At 47.8% G+C, this 13,618-nt stretch overlaps 1 protein-coding gene across 1 annotated transcript in view; it reads left to right on the top strand.

The window, feature by feature from the left end:
* The window catches only part of GCN1 (GCN1 activator of EIF2AK4), a 67,272-nt gene that overhangs the window by 18,132 nt on the left and 35,522 nt on the right, over positions 1-13,618 (top strand). Inside the window, exons 10-19 of the mRNA XM_004053986.4 lie at positions 460-534; positions 803-931; positions 1,465-1,515; positions 2,506-2,604; positions 2,849-3,022; positions 6,338-6,490; positions 8,349-8,441; positions 11,885-11,960; positions 12,111-12,270; positions 13,332-13,521. Coding sequence (XP_004054034.2) covers positions 460-534; positions 803-931; positions 1,465-1,515; positions 2,506-2,604; positions 2,849-3,022; positions 6,338-6,490; positions 8,349-8,441; positions 11,885-11,960; positions 12,111-12,270; positions 13,332-13,521 — 1,200 coding nt within the window. The remainder of the gene's footprint in view (positions 1-459; positions 535-802; positions 932-1,464; positions 1,516-2,505; positions 2,605-2,848; positions 3,023-6,337; positions 6,491-8,348; positions 8,442-11,884; positions 11,961-12,110; positions 12,271-13,331; positions 13,522-13,618) is intronic.

Below are 13,618 nucleotides of genomic sequence, written 5' to 3'. Positions count from 1 at the left end.
TCAGTTCATAGCTTTATGGAGGTGCTAGCCATTGTTCTGATTCCCAGAAAATATCAAGTGTTCACTTTCAGAGTTGAGTGGAAGAAAACAAAATATCCTCTTACCCCTCCACCTCCCCAAAAGAACTTTCTAGAGACCATTCAGGTTAAGAACCTCCTCTGTAGACATTCTGGACTTAGTATGGAGGTGGCACTTGAAATCATGGGATCTGAGGGTTGAGTCTCTGTCCCTGTGTATCTTAGTAAAATGTGTTGGTGGGATGTTGGAAAGGCAATTTTTGCTGATCGGGATGGGGAGGTATACAGCTTTTCAGCAGAGCTTTGGGACTACTCATGTAGCCTGTAGAGATGAAGGGCCAGACAGCAGGCCTAGTGGCATTTGCTGGGGAGTAGGGGAACAAAATTATCTGTTGAATTTATTGCTTAGACTGACATGGTCAGTGCTTTCTGTCCCCCTTAGCTATTTCTAGTCTGCTGGCATCAGTGACGCTTGACCTCAGCCAGTATGCCATGGACATCGTGAAAGGACTGGCTGGTGAGTATCCCAGCCCCTCTCCAGCCCATAAGTGTCACCTTGGGTTTGGTTGTACTTGTCCTAATTGTTGTAGCAGGGGTAGGGGACAGCTCAGGGTAGTAATAAGGCCCTAACCTAAACTACATTGACATTGGCAGTTTCTTTCTTGAGATTATTTGAATGAGAGCAAACAGCTAATACTGAAGAGATGGGGGCATGGAAAAGACAAAGACGAAAGTCTGGATGCTCAGTTGTTGGCTGCTTCTGAGCAGTGGCTTTGTGTGCGCAGGTCACCTGAAATCCAACAGTCCCCGCCTGATGGATGAAGCTGTGCTGGCACTGCGGAACCTGGCACGCCAGTGCAGTGACTCTTCGGCCATGGAATCCCTGACCAAGCACCTATTTGCTATCCTCGGAGGTGAGCAAGCCTTCTTGGCCATGCGGGTGGTTGAGGCGTGGCCCCTGGTATTTCCCTCAACTGGGATCTGAAGGGGACTTGATGCTCCAAGTCTGCCTGTGGCAAGGCTGTGTGGCCAGGAGGACGTCACACTGGAATGTGAATGTGTGTGAATGAACAAAACCCTGCACGGGGTGGTGTGGATGGGGTGATCTCAGGTTTTTCGTTTTTAAGATACACATTTTTGTAGGCATAGCAGAAAAAACTAAAGGAAATACACCAGAAAAGAAATGTTTTTGAGTAGTGGAGACATGAGTGCCTTTTAAATGTTTTTCTTTATATTTTTTCTGTTTCTCAAGTTTTTTGTAGGAACATTCCTTTTTGAGTCAGAAAGCAAAAGGCTAGTAAAAGTTGTTTTAAACCCAGCTTCACAACACAAAGGCTGCTTCTGGAATCAGAAACCGTATCGTGGCATCACACACGTGACTGCATTGTTCACTCTCTTGGGAAATGTGGCGTATGTGAATGTGAATCTTTGCTGTCTCCCCTCTCAGGCTCGGAAGGAAAACTAACTGTTGTAGCCCAGAAGATGAGCGTCCTCTCAGGTATAGGATTTCTTTTCTTTTTTTTTTTTTTTTGAGAGAAAGTCTTGCTGTGTCATCTAGGATAGAGTGCAGTGGTGCCATCTCAGCTCACTGCAACCTCTGCCTCCCAGGTTCAAGCGATCCTCATGCCTCAGCCTCCTTAGTAGCTGGGATTACTGGTGCGCACCACCACGCCTGCTAATTTTTTTGTATTTTTAGTAGAGATGGGGTTTCACCATATTGGCCAGGCTGGTCTTGAACTCCTGGCGTCAAGTGATCTGCCCGCTTCAGCCTCCCAAAGTGCTGGGATTACAGGCAGGTACAGGATTTCTGTGCCAGGAGTAGAGCTGTGATCTAGTAGTAGATAAGCTTTTTTTTTTTTTTTTTTTTTGAGATGGGGTCTCACTCTGTCGCTAGGCTGGAGCGCAGTGGCACAATCTTGGCTCGCTGCAACCTCTGCCTCCCGGGTTCAAGCAATCCTCCTGCCTCAGCCTCTTGAGTAGCTGGGACTACAGGCGCGCACCACCACATCCAGCTAATTTTTTTGTATTTTTAGTAGAGATGGGGTTTCACCATGTTGGCCAGGATGGTCTCGATCTTGACCTCATAATGCACCTGCCTCAGCCTCCCAAAGTGCTGGGATTACAGGCGTGAGCCACTGCGCCTGGCCTAGTAGTAGATAAGCTTTAACATAATTCTTAGGTAAGGCGAAGCCTTCTTTGCATCTTGACTCCTGTGACCATCTTGGGTCCAGCCTGCCTCCCAGGACCCTGCTGCTTGCCTGCTTGACGAGAGGGACTTGTTCAGGTCTAGCAGGAGGCTTGGCTTCTATAGAAGGCAGGAGGTGTAGAGGGGGCATTGAAGGAAGATCAATAATGGCCAAAGGAGGTATGCCTGCTGGAGACACAGAAGAGGTCTGTGACCCAGAGTGCGGAGGTGGCAGCAGTAGGAAGACTTGCCTCTTTGTGGTTCTGTGCTGATAAGAGACTGAACAGGGAATCTGCCTTTTAGGGATTGGGAGCGTCAGTCATCACGTGGTGTCTGGACCTTCCAGTCAGGTCCTGAATGGGATCGTGGCTGAGCTGTTCATCCCGTTCCTTCAGCAGGAAGGTAATTCTGTGCAACATGGTGAGCATGCGTTCTGTACTCATCCTTGACCGTGGTTTTTCACAGTTGGAGCTTTCCTTCCATAAACCTCTCCTAAAGACACACCTCCCTCAGAGCAAGGCTCGTAGCTGTCTGAAATATCACTGCTTCCTCCCGCTTGTACTCTGGCTTGTTTTTTGCACTGCTTGCAATGATTTGACATGGTTATAAGACATTGGACTGACTGGACTTCTGCTTTTTGCCCTAGTTCATGAAGGGACCTTGGTACACGCTGTCTCAGTCCTGGCTCTCTGGTGTAACCGATTCACTACGGAAGTGCCCAAGAAGCTCACTGAATGGTTCAAAAAAGCTTTCAGCCTTAAAACCTCCACATCTGCGGTGAGGCACGCCTACCTGCAGTGCATGTTGGCCTCTTACCGGGGTAAGACAACTCCCAGAGCTAGTGTCCAGGCCTCCTTGCAGAGGTTACTGAGTCTTTAGGGTATTATTAGTGTTCCCACTTTCCCTGTTAGTTCAGCTTATTTTGCACCGTTTATTTCTTCCTGAAATAAATGAGAGCATTGGGCTTAGCCCAAAATCCGAATTCAGTCTTCACAACAAATTCTGGCTTCTCCCCCTTGTCAGACTTTCAAAGTACAAAGCTTTATTCAGAGAGGACCAGAACCAGAACTTGTCACTATAGTATCTGAAATCATGGAGAAATGACTGGTTTAAGGGCTGGGTGCGGTGGCTCACACCTGTAATCCCAGCACTTTGGAAGGCCGAGGCGGGCAGATCACCTGAGGGCAGGAGTTCAAGACCAACATGGCGAAACCCCGTCTCTACTAAAAATACAAAAATTAGCTGGGCATGGTGGCGGGCACCTGTAATCTCAGCTACGTGGGAGGCTGAGGCAGGGAGAATTGAACCCGGTAGACGGAGGTTGCAGTGAGCCGAGATTGCGCCATTGTACTCCAGCCTGGGCAACAGAGCAAGACTCTGTCTCGGAAAAAAAAAAAAAAAAAGACTGGTTTAAAAAATCCAACTTCGTGTAAACTTTACTCTGGACTTATTAAAAATGACCACCGCCCTTCCTTCAGTGTTGAGGAACCTACTGTCATTTGGGCAAGCAGAGCTGGGGGAAACTTTCAAATCTGTATAGGAGCTTGGTCTCCAAGCTATAAACCTCTATTACTGATTTCCATCTCAGAGATATGCTTGTATTTCTTTTTAAAAAGATTTAAACTTATGAACTGTATTTAAAGAAGCATCTAGGAGAGGCTGGGCGCAGTGGCTCACGCCTACCAGCACTTTGGGAGGCCGAGGCGGGTGGATCACCTGAGGTCAGGAGTTCGTAACCAGCCTGGCCAACATGGTGTAACCTTGTCTCTACAAAAATACAAAAATTAGCCAGGTATGATGACAGGTGCTTGTAATCCCAGCTACTCGGGAGGCTGAGGCAGGAGAATCGCTTGAGCCCAGGAGGCAGAGGTTGCAGTGAGCCGAGATCAAGCCATTGCACTCCTGCCTGGGTGACAGAGTGATACTCTGTCTCAAAAAAGAAAAAGAAACATCTAGGAGATTCCAGGGCCTCCTCTTGGGAGGGGACCCTCTTCTGTGTGAAATGTCTTGTCTGATGAACTTTGTACTCACATATTTCTTTTAATGATAAGGGAAGAAGAATCTGACCATAAGAGATTTTTGCACTGATTTGAAAGCAATATATCTTTTTCTGAAATATGTCTCCCAGCTCAGAATCATAGATCATCTTTGTGCAGTGGTTTGTGAGGTTTATTCAAACCACAGGTAGTGCTGATTGAAGTCATAGATTTTCCATGGGTAGAAATGTACGCTCAATACATTTTCAGCTGCCTTAGGGATATAGTGAACTCACATCCATGACTTAAAAACAGTCTATGAGGCAGGCGAGCTGGCTCACGCCTGTAATCCCAACACTTTGGGAGGCTGAGGTGGGAGGACTGCTTGAGCCCAGGAGTTTGAGACCAGCCTGGGCAACAAAGTGAGACCCCCATCTCTACAAAAAAATTAAAAAAATAGCTGGGCATGGTGGTACATGCCTGTGGTCCCAGCTACACAGGTGGCTGAGGCAGCGGGATTGCTTGAGCCCAGGAGTTCAAGATCAGCCAGGGAAACATAGCAAGACTCTGTCTCTACCAAAAATTATATAAAAAGTCTATGTACTATATATATCAGTTTGCATTATTGCTGCATTGAATGACCATCAGTTGTAGGTGGGACTTTGAATTGTAGATGGCAAAAACTTGGTTTTACCTAGTCTCTTCAGCTTGAGCTAGTTCTGCTCGTTGCATTTATTTTTAATTTATTTTTTAAAAAAGGAATGCAGAGTGCCAGAACTCAATGCTCATTGCTTTTAAAATAAACATAATATAAAATAAACCTTTTAAAAACAAAACAAAAATAAACCTCTGTAATAAAGATTTTTTGGATTCAAGTCTAAAACATTATCTGGGAAACTGCTTTCATTGTGAAATGTTCTGATGTACCCATTTAGTAGCTATGGAAACATGGAACAACAAACCCAGGTGTTGGGGTGGGGGGGAAGAAAACATGTGCTTGAGCTATAGTTTTTTTTTGAGATGGAGTTTCTTTCTGTCACCCAGGCTGGAGTGTAGTGGCGCGATCTCAGCTCACTGAAACCTCCGCCTCCTGGGTTTAAGCGATTCTCCAACCTCAGCCTCCTGAGTAGCTGGGATTACAGATGCCCACCACCATGCCTGGCTAATTTTTGTATTTTTTAATAGAGACAGGGTTTTGCCATGTTGGCCAGGCTGGTCTTGAACTCCTGACCTCGGGTGATCTGCTCGCCTCGGCCTCCCAGAGTGTTGGGATTATAGGCATGAACCACCGCGCCCAGCCAAACTATAGTTTTAACTGGTTTCTCTGTTTTTTTTTTTTTGGAGATGGGGTCTCGTTCTGTCACCCAGGCTGGAGTGCAATGGCACAATCTCGGCTCACTGCAACCTCCGCCTCCTGGGTTCAAGCGATTCTCCTGCCGCAGCCTCCTGAGTAGCTGGGATTACAGGCGTGCGCCACCCCACCCGGCTAAGACAGGGTTTCACCATATTGGTCAGGCTGGTCTGGAATTCCTGACCTCATGATCCCCCCGCCTCAGCCTGCCAAAGTGCTGGGATTACAGGCATGAGCCACTGTGCTTGGCTTCCTTTTTGTTTTAAATGAGTTTAGTTCAGAGGTCAGCAGATTTGGACCCAAATTTAGAATTTGGGTCCAAAGGTCATCTGTATGGGGGAAGAGTACCAGATGGGAATTGACAGGATTGAGGGTGGCTCTGACTTGCCTCAACTAGCCGTGTGACCTTGAGCGACACACCTAATGTCTCTGCTTATCCATCAATTGAATAACTGGACCACGCCCAGCTAATTTTGTATTTTTAATAGAGACGGGGTTTCTCCATGTTGGTCAGGCTGGTCTGGAACTCCCAACCTCAGGTGATCCACCCGCCTCGGCCTCCCAAAGTGCTGGGATTACAGACGTGAGCTACCGCACCTGGCCATAAGGATTATCTTTCTCCCTCTAATTTTGTGGCTGTAGAGTTTGATTTAAGTTTTGATTTCACTTCACTTCTTTTTGAGATATTTGAAAAATTAACTGAAGGGTTTTAGTCGTCTGGTTCACAGCTGGTTAGATAAATCCTTTCTCAGTCCTGTCATTTCCAAGGATCAGGATGTCCTTTAAGGTGCTTGTCCTCTCTCCACAGGTGACACACTGTTGCAGGCCCTGGACTTACTGCCCTTGCTCATCCAGACAGTGGAGAAGGCAGCCTCCCAAAGCACTCAGGTTCCCACCATCACTGAAGGGGTTGCCGCAGCCTTGTTGCTCTTGAAGTTGTCAGTGGCTGACTCACAGGCTGGTATGAGTCCAGAGGTGTCCAGGATGGTAGAGACAGGGGCCTCTGACAAGAGTCCTTGGGAGGTGTGTCTTGATGTTCAGGATTAGCTTGGTCCTGACCACACTGAATCAGCCACAGGTTTGCTTGTCATCTGCAGGATGAACCTCATGGTTGCATGGGCAGTGGGAATGCAGTCAGGGGACTGTGTCACTGTCCTCCTTCATTCTGTTGCTCCAGTGCTACACGGGCTTGTAGATGATACCTAGATGGACCAGGGTTTAGTATTGGGACTGTTTGTTTCAGTTGGTTATACATTCATACAGTACAAAATTCAAAAGGATATAACATGAGAAGCTTCTCCTTAGCCCTGTCTTTTCCCGTAGCCGTTAAGTTTCTGTCTGTAAACGGTGTTACCAATTTTGCACTTTGGGAGGCCGAGGCGGGCGGATCACGAAGTCAAGATTTCGAGACCATTCTGGCCAACATGGTGAAACCCCGTCTTTACCAAAAATACAAAAATTAGCTGGGTGTGGTGGCGCATGCCTGTAATCTCAGCTACTCGGGAGGCTGAGGCAGGAGAATCGCTTGAACCCAGGAGGCGTAGGTTGCAGTGAGCTGGGATTGTGCCACTGCACTCCAGCCTGGGTGGCACAGTGAGACTTTGTCTAAGAAAGAAAAAACAGTATTACCAATTTTATGTCCAGACATAGTGTGTTATGTAATTGAACATGCTGGGGAACATACGCTATATACCATATTATTTATAATATATGATATATATACTATATATAATATATCTTCGAAATGATTCCCAATCAGTACATCAGAAAGAGCTTTCTCATTATTTTTTGTGGCTACATCGTATTTCAGCCTTTCTTTTCTTTTCTTTTTTTTTTTTTTTCTGAGATAGAGTCTCGCTCTGTCGCCCAGGTTGGAGTGCAGTGGCACAATCTCATCTCACTGCAAGCTCCGCCTCCTGCCTCAGCCTTCCGAGTGGCTGGGACTACAGGCGCTACGCCGCCACACGCGGCTAATTTTTTGTATTTTTAGTAGAGACAGGGTTTCATCGTGTTAGCCAGGATGGTCTCAATCTCCTCACCTTGTGATCCACCCACCTCGGCCTCCCAACGTGCTGGGATTACAGGCGTGAGCCACTGCGCCCGGCCAGGCTTTCTTTATTTCATCTCCCAATCTCTGCACTGGGACACACCTGAACTTAACTCCTTTGGTTAGGAATGGAGCTCAGCTCTCCTCATGTAATATCGTGTGCTCACTGTGGCCATGCAAGGCACTGGGCTACCTGGGGGAATGCTAAGATGAACATGACCTTCTTCAGCAAATTTCAGGGTGCTTACTTCACAGTAGGAGTGAGGAAATACAGAAATATATCCGTAGCTTAAGACAAAATGCGGCATTAGAGCAGTTTTGAAGGAGAGATTCCTTTTAGTTGGGGGGGTGGGTATTGGGAAGGGCTTCGTGGAGGAAGCATTTGAACTGGTACCCTGAAGCCTGTGAAGGATTTCATTATCCTGAAGGGATGGCCCAGTGTGAGTCCAAACAGCCCCAGTCAGGGAAGGGCAGGGAAAGCCAGAGTCTGTAAACCTCAGGTATTCCAGCTTGGCGCCTGGGGTGGATGGGAATTCCAGATGAGAAGCAGTTCACCTAGGCTGCTGTAGGCAGCAGAGAGCCACCGAAGAGTTTCATACAGGAGGTGATACCAGAAGGACTGAGGTCAGTTCCCCAAATGGAAGAGCACTGAGCCTCCTGCTGCAGAGGAGGGTTTGTTAGCAAAGCCCACCCCAGCAGCTTCAGGATGGAGTGGATCAGCTCTGGGGGATGTGGTGAGCTGCGTCATGGGGTAACCTTTTGTTTCTTGCAGAGGTCAAACTGAGCAGTTTCTGGCAGCTGATTGTGGATGAGAAAAAGCAGGTTTTCACTTCTGAGAAATTCCTGGTCATGGCTTCAGAGGATGGTAAGTTACTCCATGCTTAGTTGAACTTGGGATTGAGGCAAAGTCTCTTTGGAAAATCTTCAGAGAGGACCCTTTCTTGACCAACCAGTCAGGTCTGCAAAAACCTCGGCCAGAGTGATCTGGCCAACAGCTTAGCTGTTGTGGGAATAAATTCATTCCTGTAGGGAACATAAGGTTACGGAAATGGGACTTGGGAGATGTGTGGAGACAGAGCAGTAATGGCTGTGGAGCTACGATATGAGCTGTAATTATAGCTGATTGGGTAATTGGTGCTGTCTCGGAGGTTTTCTTGTGTTAAGGCAGCTGAGAAGCTCTTGTGGAGTATGGCAGGCTCTACTCCCCCACCAAGAGACACAAAAACTACTGGTTTCTATCCTGGCAGAAAAGGAACAGTTGAATTTTAAATATGTGTTTAATATTCTACGTTGCCTTAGGAGTGTCTGCCACTAATTGGTGATTTGAAGAGTCGTTTGACTCATAAATCGCAACATACCATTAATGAGCTACAACTGTTAGTCATTTCCTGGTTTTAGAAAAATTTTTAGCTAAATTTTGAAAAGGAAATAGACTAATGTAATTCAAAAATAGATACAAGAGGGTCTACATTGAAAATTATACCCCTGCTTTGATCTCTGGCTACCCAGTTCCTCGGCTATAGATAACCAATTTTATTAGCTTCTTCTGTAGCCTTGATATTTTATATATATGCAAGTAAATACCTGTGTATGTTTGTTCTGTACCTTTTTTACACAAATGGTAGTGTGCCTGCCGTATGTACTGTGCTTTCTAGACCTGGAAATGAGTCCATATCAGTATATAATGAACTTCATCTTTTTTTTTTTTTTTTTTTTGAGATGGAGTTTCGTTCTTATTGCTCAGGCTGGAGTGCAGTGGCATGATCTCAGCCCACCGCAACCTCTCCCCCTGCGTTCAAGCGGTTCTCTTGCCTCAGCCTCCCGAGTAGCTGGGATTACAGGCATGTGCCACTACCACCAGGCTAATTTTGTATTTTTTTTTTTTTTTTCTTAGTAGAGATGGGGGTTTCTCCATGTTGGTCAGGCTGGTCTCGAACTCCCGACCTCAGGTGATCCACCTGCCTCGGCCTCCCAGAGTGCTGGGATTACAGGCATGAGCCACCATGCCCGGCCTCTTTTTATAACTCCATAGTAATTTGTTGTTGTTGTTGTTGTTGAGACAGGATCTCACTCTGTTGCCCAGGCTGGAGTGCAGTGGCACAGTCATGGCTCACTGCAGCCTCGACCTCCCTGGTCTCAGGTGGTCCTCCCACCTCAGCTTCCTGAGTAGCTGGGACTACAGGTGCACACCACCACATCCGGCTAATTTTTGTATTTTTTTTGAAGAGACGGGGGTTTCACCATGTTGCCCAGGCTGACCTTGAATTCCTGGGCTTAAGCAGTTCTCCTGCCTCAGCCTCCAAAAGTGTTGGTGTTACAGACATGAGCCATCGTGCGTGGCCTTAGTAATTTTTTTTTTTTTTTTGAGACAGAGTCTCGCTCTGTCGCCCACGCTGGAGTGCAGTGGCGCGATCTTGGCTCACTGCAAGCTCTGCCTCCCGGGTTCACGCCATTCTCCTGCCTCAGCCTCCTGAGTAGCTGGGACTACAGGCGCATGCCGCCACGCCTGGCTAATTTTTTGTATTTTTAGAAGAGACGGGTTTCACAGTGTTAGCCAGGCTGGTCTTGGTCTCCTGACCTCATGATCCGCCCACCTTGGCCTCCCAAAGTGCTGGGATTACAGGCGTGAGCCACCGGGTCAGGCTTTTTTTTTTTTTTTTTGAGACAGTCTCACTCTGTTGCCCAGGCTGGAGTGCAGTGGTGCAATCTCTGCTCACTGCAACCTCCACCTCCCGGGTTCAAGCAATTCTCCTGCCTCAGCCTCCTTGAGTAGCTGGGACTACAGGTGCACACCACCACGCCTGGCTAATTTTTGTATTTTTAGCACAGATGGGGTTTTACTATGTTGGCCAGGCTGGTCTCGAACTCCTGACTTCAGGTGACCTGCCTGCTTTGACCTCCCAGAGAGCTGGGATTACAGGCGTGAGCCACTGTGCCTGGCCGTAATTTTTAATTATTAAAAAAAAATAGGCTGGGGCCGGACACGGTGGCTCACGCCTGTAATCCCAGCACTTTGGGAGGCCAAGGCGGGCAGATCATGAGGTCGAGATCGAGACTATCCTGGCCAACATGGTGAAACCCTGTCTCTACTAAAAATACAAAAATAAGCTGAGTGTGGTAGCAGGTGCCTGTAATCCCAGCTACTCAGGAGGCTGAGGCAGGAGAATCTCTTGAACCCAGGAGGCGGAGGTTGCAGTGAGCCAAGATTGCACCATTGTATTCCAGCCTGGGTGACAGAGCAAGACTCCGTCTCAAAACAACAACAACAACAACAACAACAAAATACATAGGCCTGGCATGGTGGCTCATGCCTGTAATCCTAGCACCTTGAGAGGCCGAAGTGGACTGATCACTTGAGGTCAGGAGTTCAGAATTATCCTGGCCAACATGGTGAAACCTCGTCTCTACTAAAAATAGAAAAAAAAATTAGCCAGGCTTGCTGGTGGGCTTCTGTAATCTCAGCTACTCAGGAGGCTGAGGCAGGAGAATTAGTTGAACCTGGGAGGCGGAGGGTGTAGTGAGCCAAGACTGCACCACTGCACTGTAGCCTGGGCAACAGAGCGAGACTCTGTCTCAAAAAAAGTAAAAATAGGCTAGGTGCAGTGGCTCACGCCTGTAATCCTAGCACTTTGGGAGACCGAGGCAGGTGGATCACCTGTGGTCAGGAGTTCAAGACCAACCTGGCCAACCTGGTGAAACCCCGTCTCTACTAAAAATACAAAACTTGGCCGGGTGCAGTGGCTCACGCCTGTAATCCCAGCACTTAGGGAGGCTGAGGCGGGTGGATCACGAGGCCAGGAGATCGAGACCATCCTGGCTAACATGGTGAAACCCAGTCTCTACTAAAAAATATAAAAAAATTAGCGGGTGCCTGTAGTCCCAGCTACTCGGGAGGCCGAGGCAGGAGAATGGTGTGAACCTGGGAGGCGGAGCTTGTAGTAAGCCCTGAGATCGTGCAACTGCACTCCAGCCTGGGCGACAGAGCGTGACTCTCTCTCAAAAAAAAAAAAAAAATATATATATATATATGTGTGTGTGTGTGTATATATATATGTGTATATATGTATGTGTATATGTGTATATGTGTATATATATATAAAATAAAAATAGTATATACTTTACTGATTCCAAAATACATGTGTGCATAAGCAAAAAAGAAAAAAACAAGCTGTAATTTCACTTCGAGTGATAATCACATTTATATTTTGGTGTTAATTTTCAGTTCATTCCAGTTATTTCTGGGTATTGGTATGTATGTGTACACTTAACTATTTTAAAAACACTTCCACTCCTTTTCTTCCCTCCCAGCCCTGTGTACTGTGTTGCATCTGACAGAGAGACTTTTCCTTGACCACCCGCATAGACTCACTGGCAACAAAGTTCAGTACGTGAGGCTGGCTTACCTTTTCTTTTGGGCCAAATGAGGCAAAGGCTGGCAGGAACCCGAGAAAGGGTGTGTGGCAGGTGGAAGGGTTGGCTGTGGAAAGCCCTGCTCCTGGCCTTCCCCCAGACCTGTCTGTCCCTGTGCTTGCAGGCAGTACCACCGGGCTCTGGTGGCGGTGCTCCTGAGCCGCACCTGGCATGTCCGCAGGCAGGCTCAGCAGACAGTTCGGAAGCTGCTGTCCTCTCTTGGGGGCTTTAAGCTGGCGCACGGACTCTTGGAGGAGCTGAAGACTGTCCTCAGTTCTCACAAGGTGAGGGCATCTGGGCTCTAGAACTGGGGCTCTTGGATCCACTTAGCTGCCCCTGCTTACGCTATGGGGTTTTGGCTGGGCCACTCCCTGGGTGTTCTTTCTTAATCTGTGTGATGCCAGCATCTTCTGCTCTGCCGTCAAGCTCCAGTAACATCTTTCATAGGATTCCTTTTCCTTTTCAGAGACTTTTTTTCACATGTAGCTTAACCTTTTTTCCAGGGTTTTTGGGGTTTTTGTTTTGCTCACTGCAACCTCTACTTCCCAAGCTTGAGCGATCCTTCCACCTCAGCCTCCCAAGTTGCTGGGACTATAGGTGCACACCACCTGCAGTGGCCGCTAATTTTTTGATTTTTGATTTTTTGTAGAGATGGGGTCTCGCCATGTCACCCAGGCTGATGTCGAACTTCTAGGCTGAAGTGATCCTCCTACCTCGGCTTCCCAAAGTGTTGGGATTATAGGCACGAGCCACCGTGCCCTCCCCCTTTATCCTTGATTAATTGAATAACACTTTATGTTTTTAAAGCACTTTGTACTTTTTAAAGCATTTTCTACCCATTTTTTCCTTTTGATTTTTTTTTTAACAATGCGTTTCAAAGACAAATAGGGCTTGTTATTCTTGTGTCATATGAATTGACCAGGGTTCTAGGAGTTCAAATGACTTGCACAGGGTCTCCCCCGACGGAGGGAGACCCTCAAAGACCTGGCTCTTATTTCTGTGCTCTTTGTGCCGTGTTCCACTGCTTCCCTCCCTCCCTAAGGCTGTTGAGGAATGTGGGCCAGTGACAGACTTGCCACCACAGGCTGGGTCTCCTGGACCAGTTCCTGGTGCCTTCTTTACCCCTGCAGGCTTTTTAGATGCAAAGCCACAGGTGCTTCCTCCTTCCAGGCACATCGCACAGCCTGTGGGTCCCATTGCAGGAAGCTGGGCATCCATTTCTACTCCAGCAAGGACCCCAAGGAAGAACTGAGTGAGGGGCCGCTGTGTCCGTAGCATATTTGGTTCCTGTGTTCCAAGCCTGCACAGGGCTCTTAGCAGTATTATCTCATGTGTCTCCACACAGGTGCTGCCCTTAGAGGCTTTGGTGACTGATGCTGGAGAGGTGACTGAGGCGGGCAAGGCCTACGTGCCTCCACGGGTCCTGCAGGAGGCTCTGTGTGTCATCTCCGGTGTGCCAGGGCTCAAGGGTGATGTCACCGACACTGAACAACTGGCCCAGGAAATGCTGATCATCTCCCACCACCCATCCTTAGGTCCGTGGCTGCGGTGGGTGTGGGAGAGCCCAGAGCTTTAGGGGATGGGGTAAGAGCAGGCCAGGCAGAAGGCCTCAAGGAGCTCCCTTCCCCTTCA

This window comes from Gorilla gorilla, chromosome 10 (assembly GCF_029281585.2).
Source record: "Gorilla gorilla gorilla isolate KB3781 chromosome 10, NHGRI_mGorGor1-v2.1_pri, whole genome shotgun sequence".
Lineage (NCBI taxonomy): Eukaryota > Metazoa > Chordata > Mammalia > Primates > Hominidae > Gorilla > Gorilla gorilla.
The sequence above is the reverse complement of the archived record's forward strand: the minus strand, read 5'-3'. Positions and strand labels throughout refer to the sequence as shown.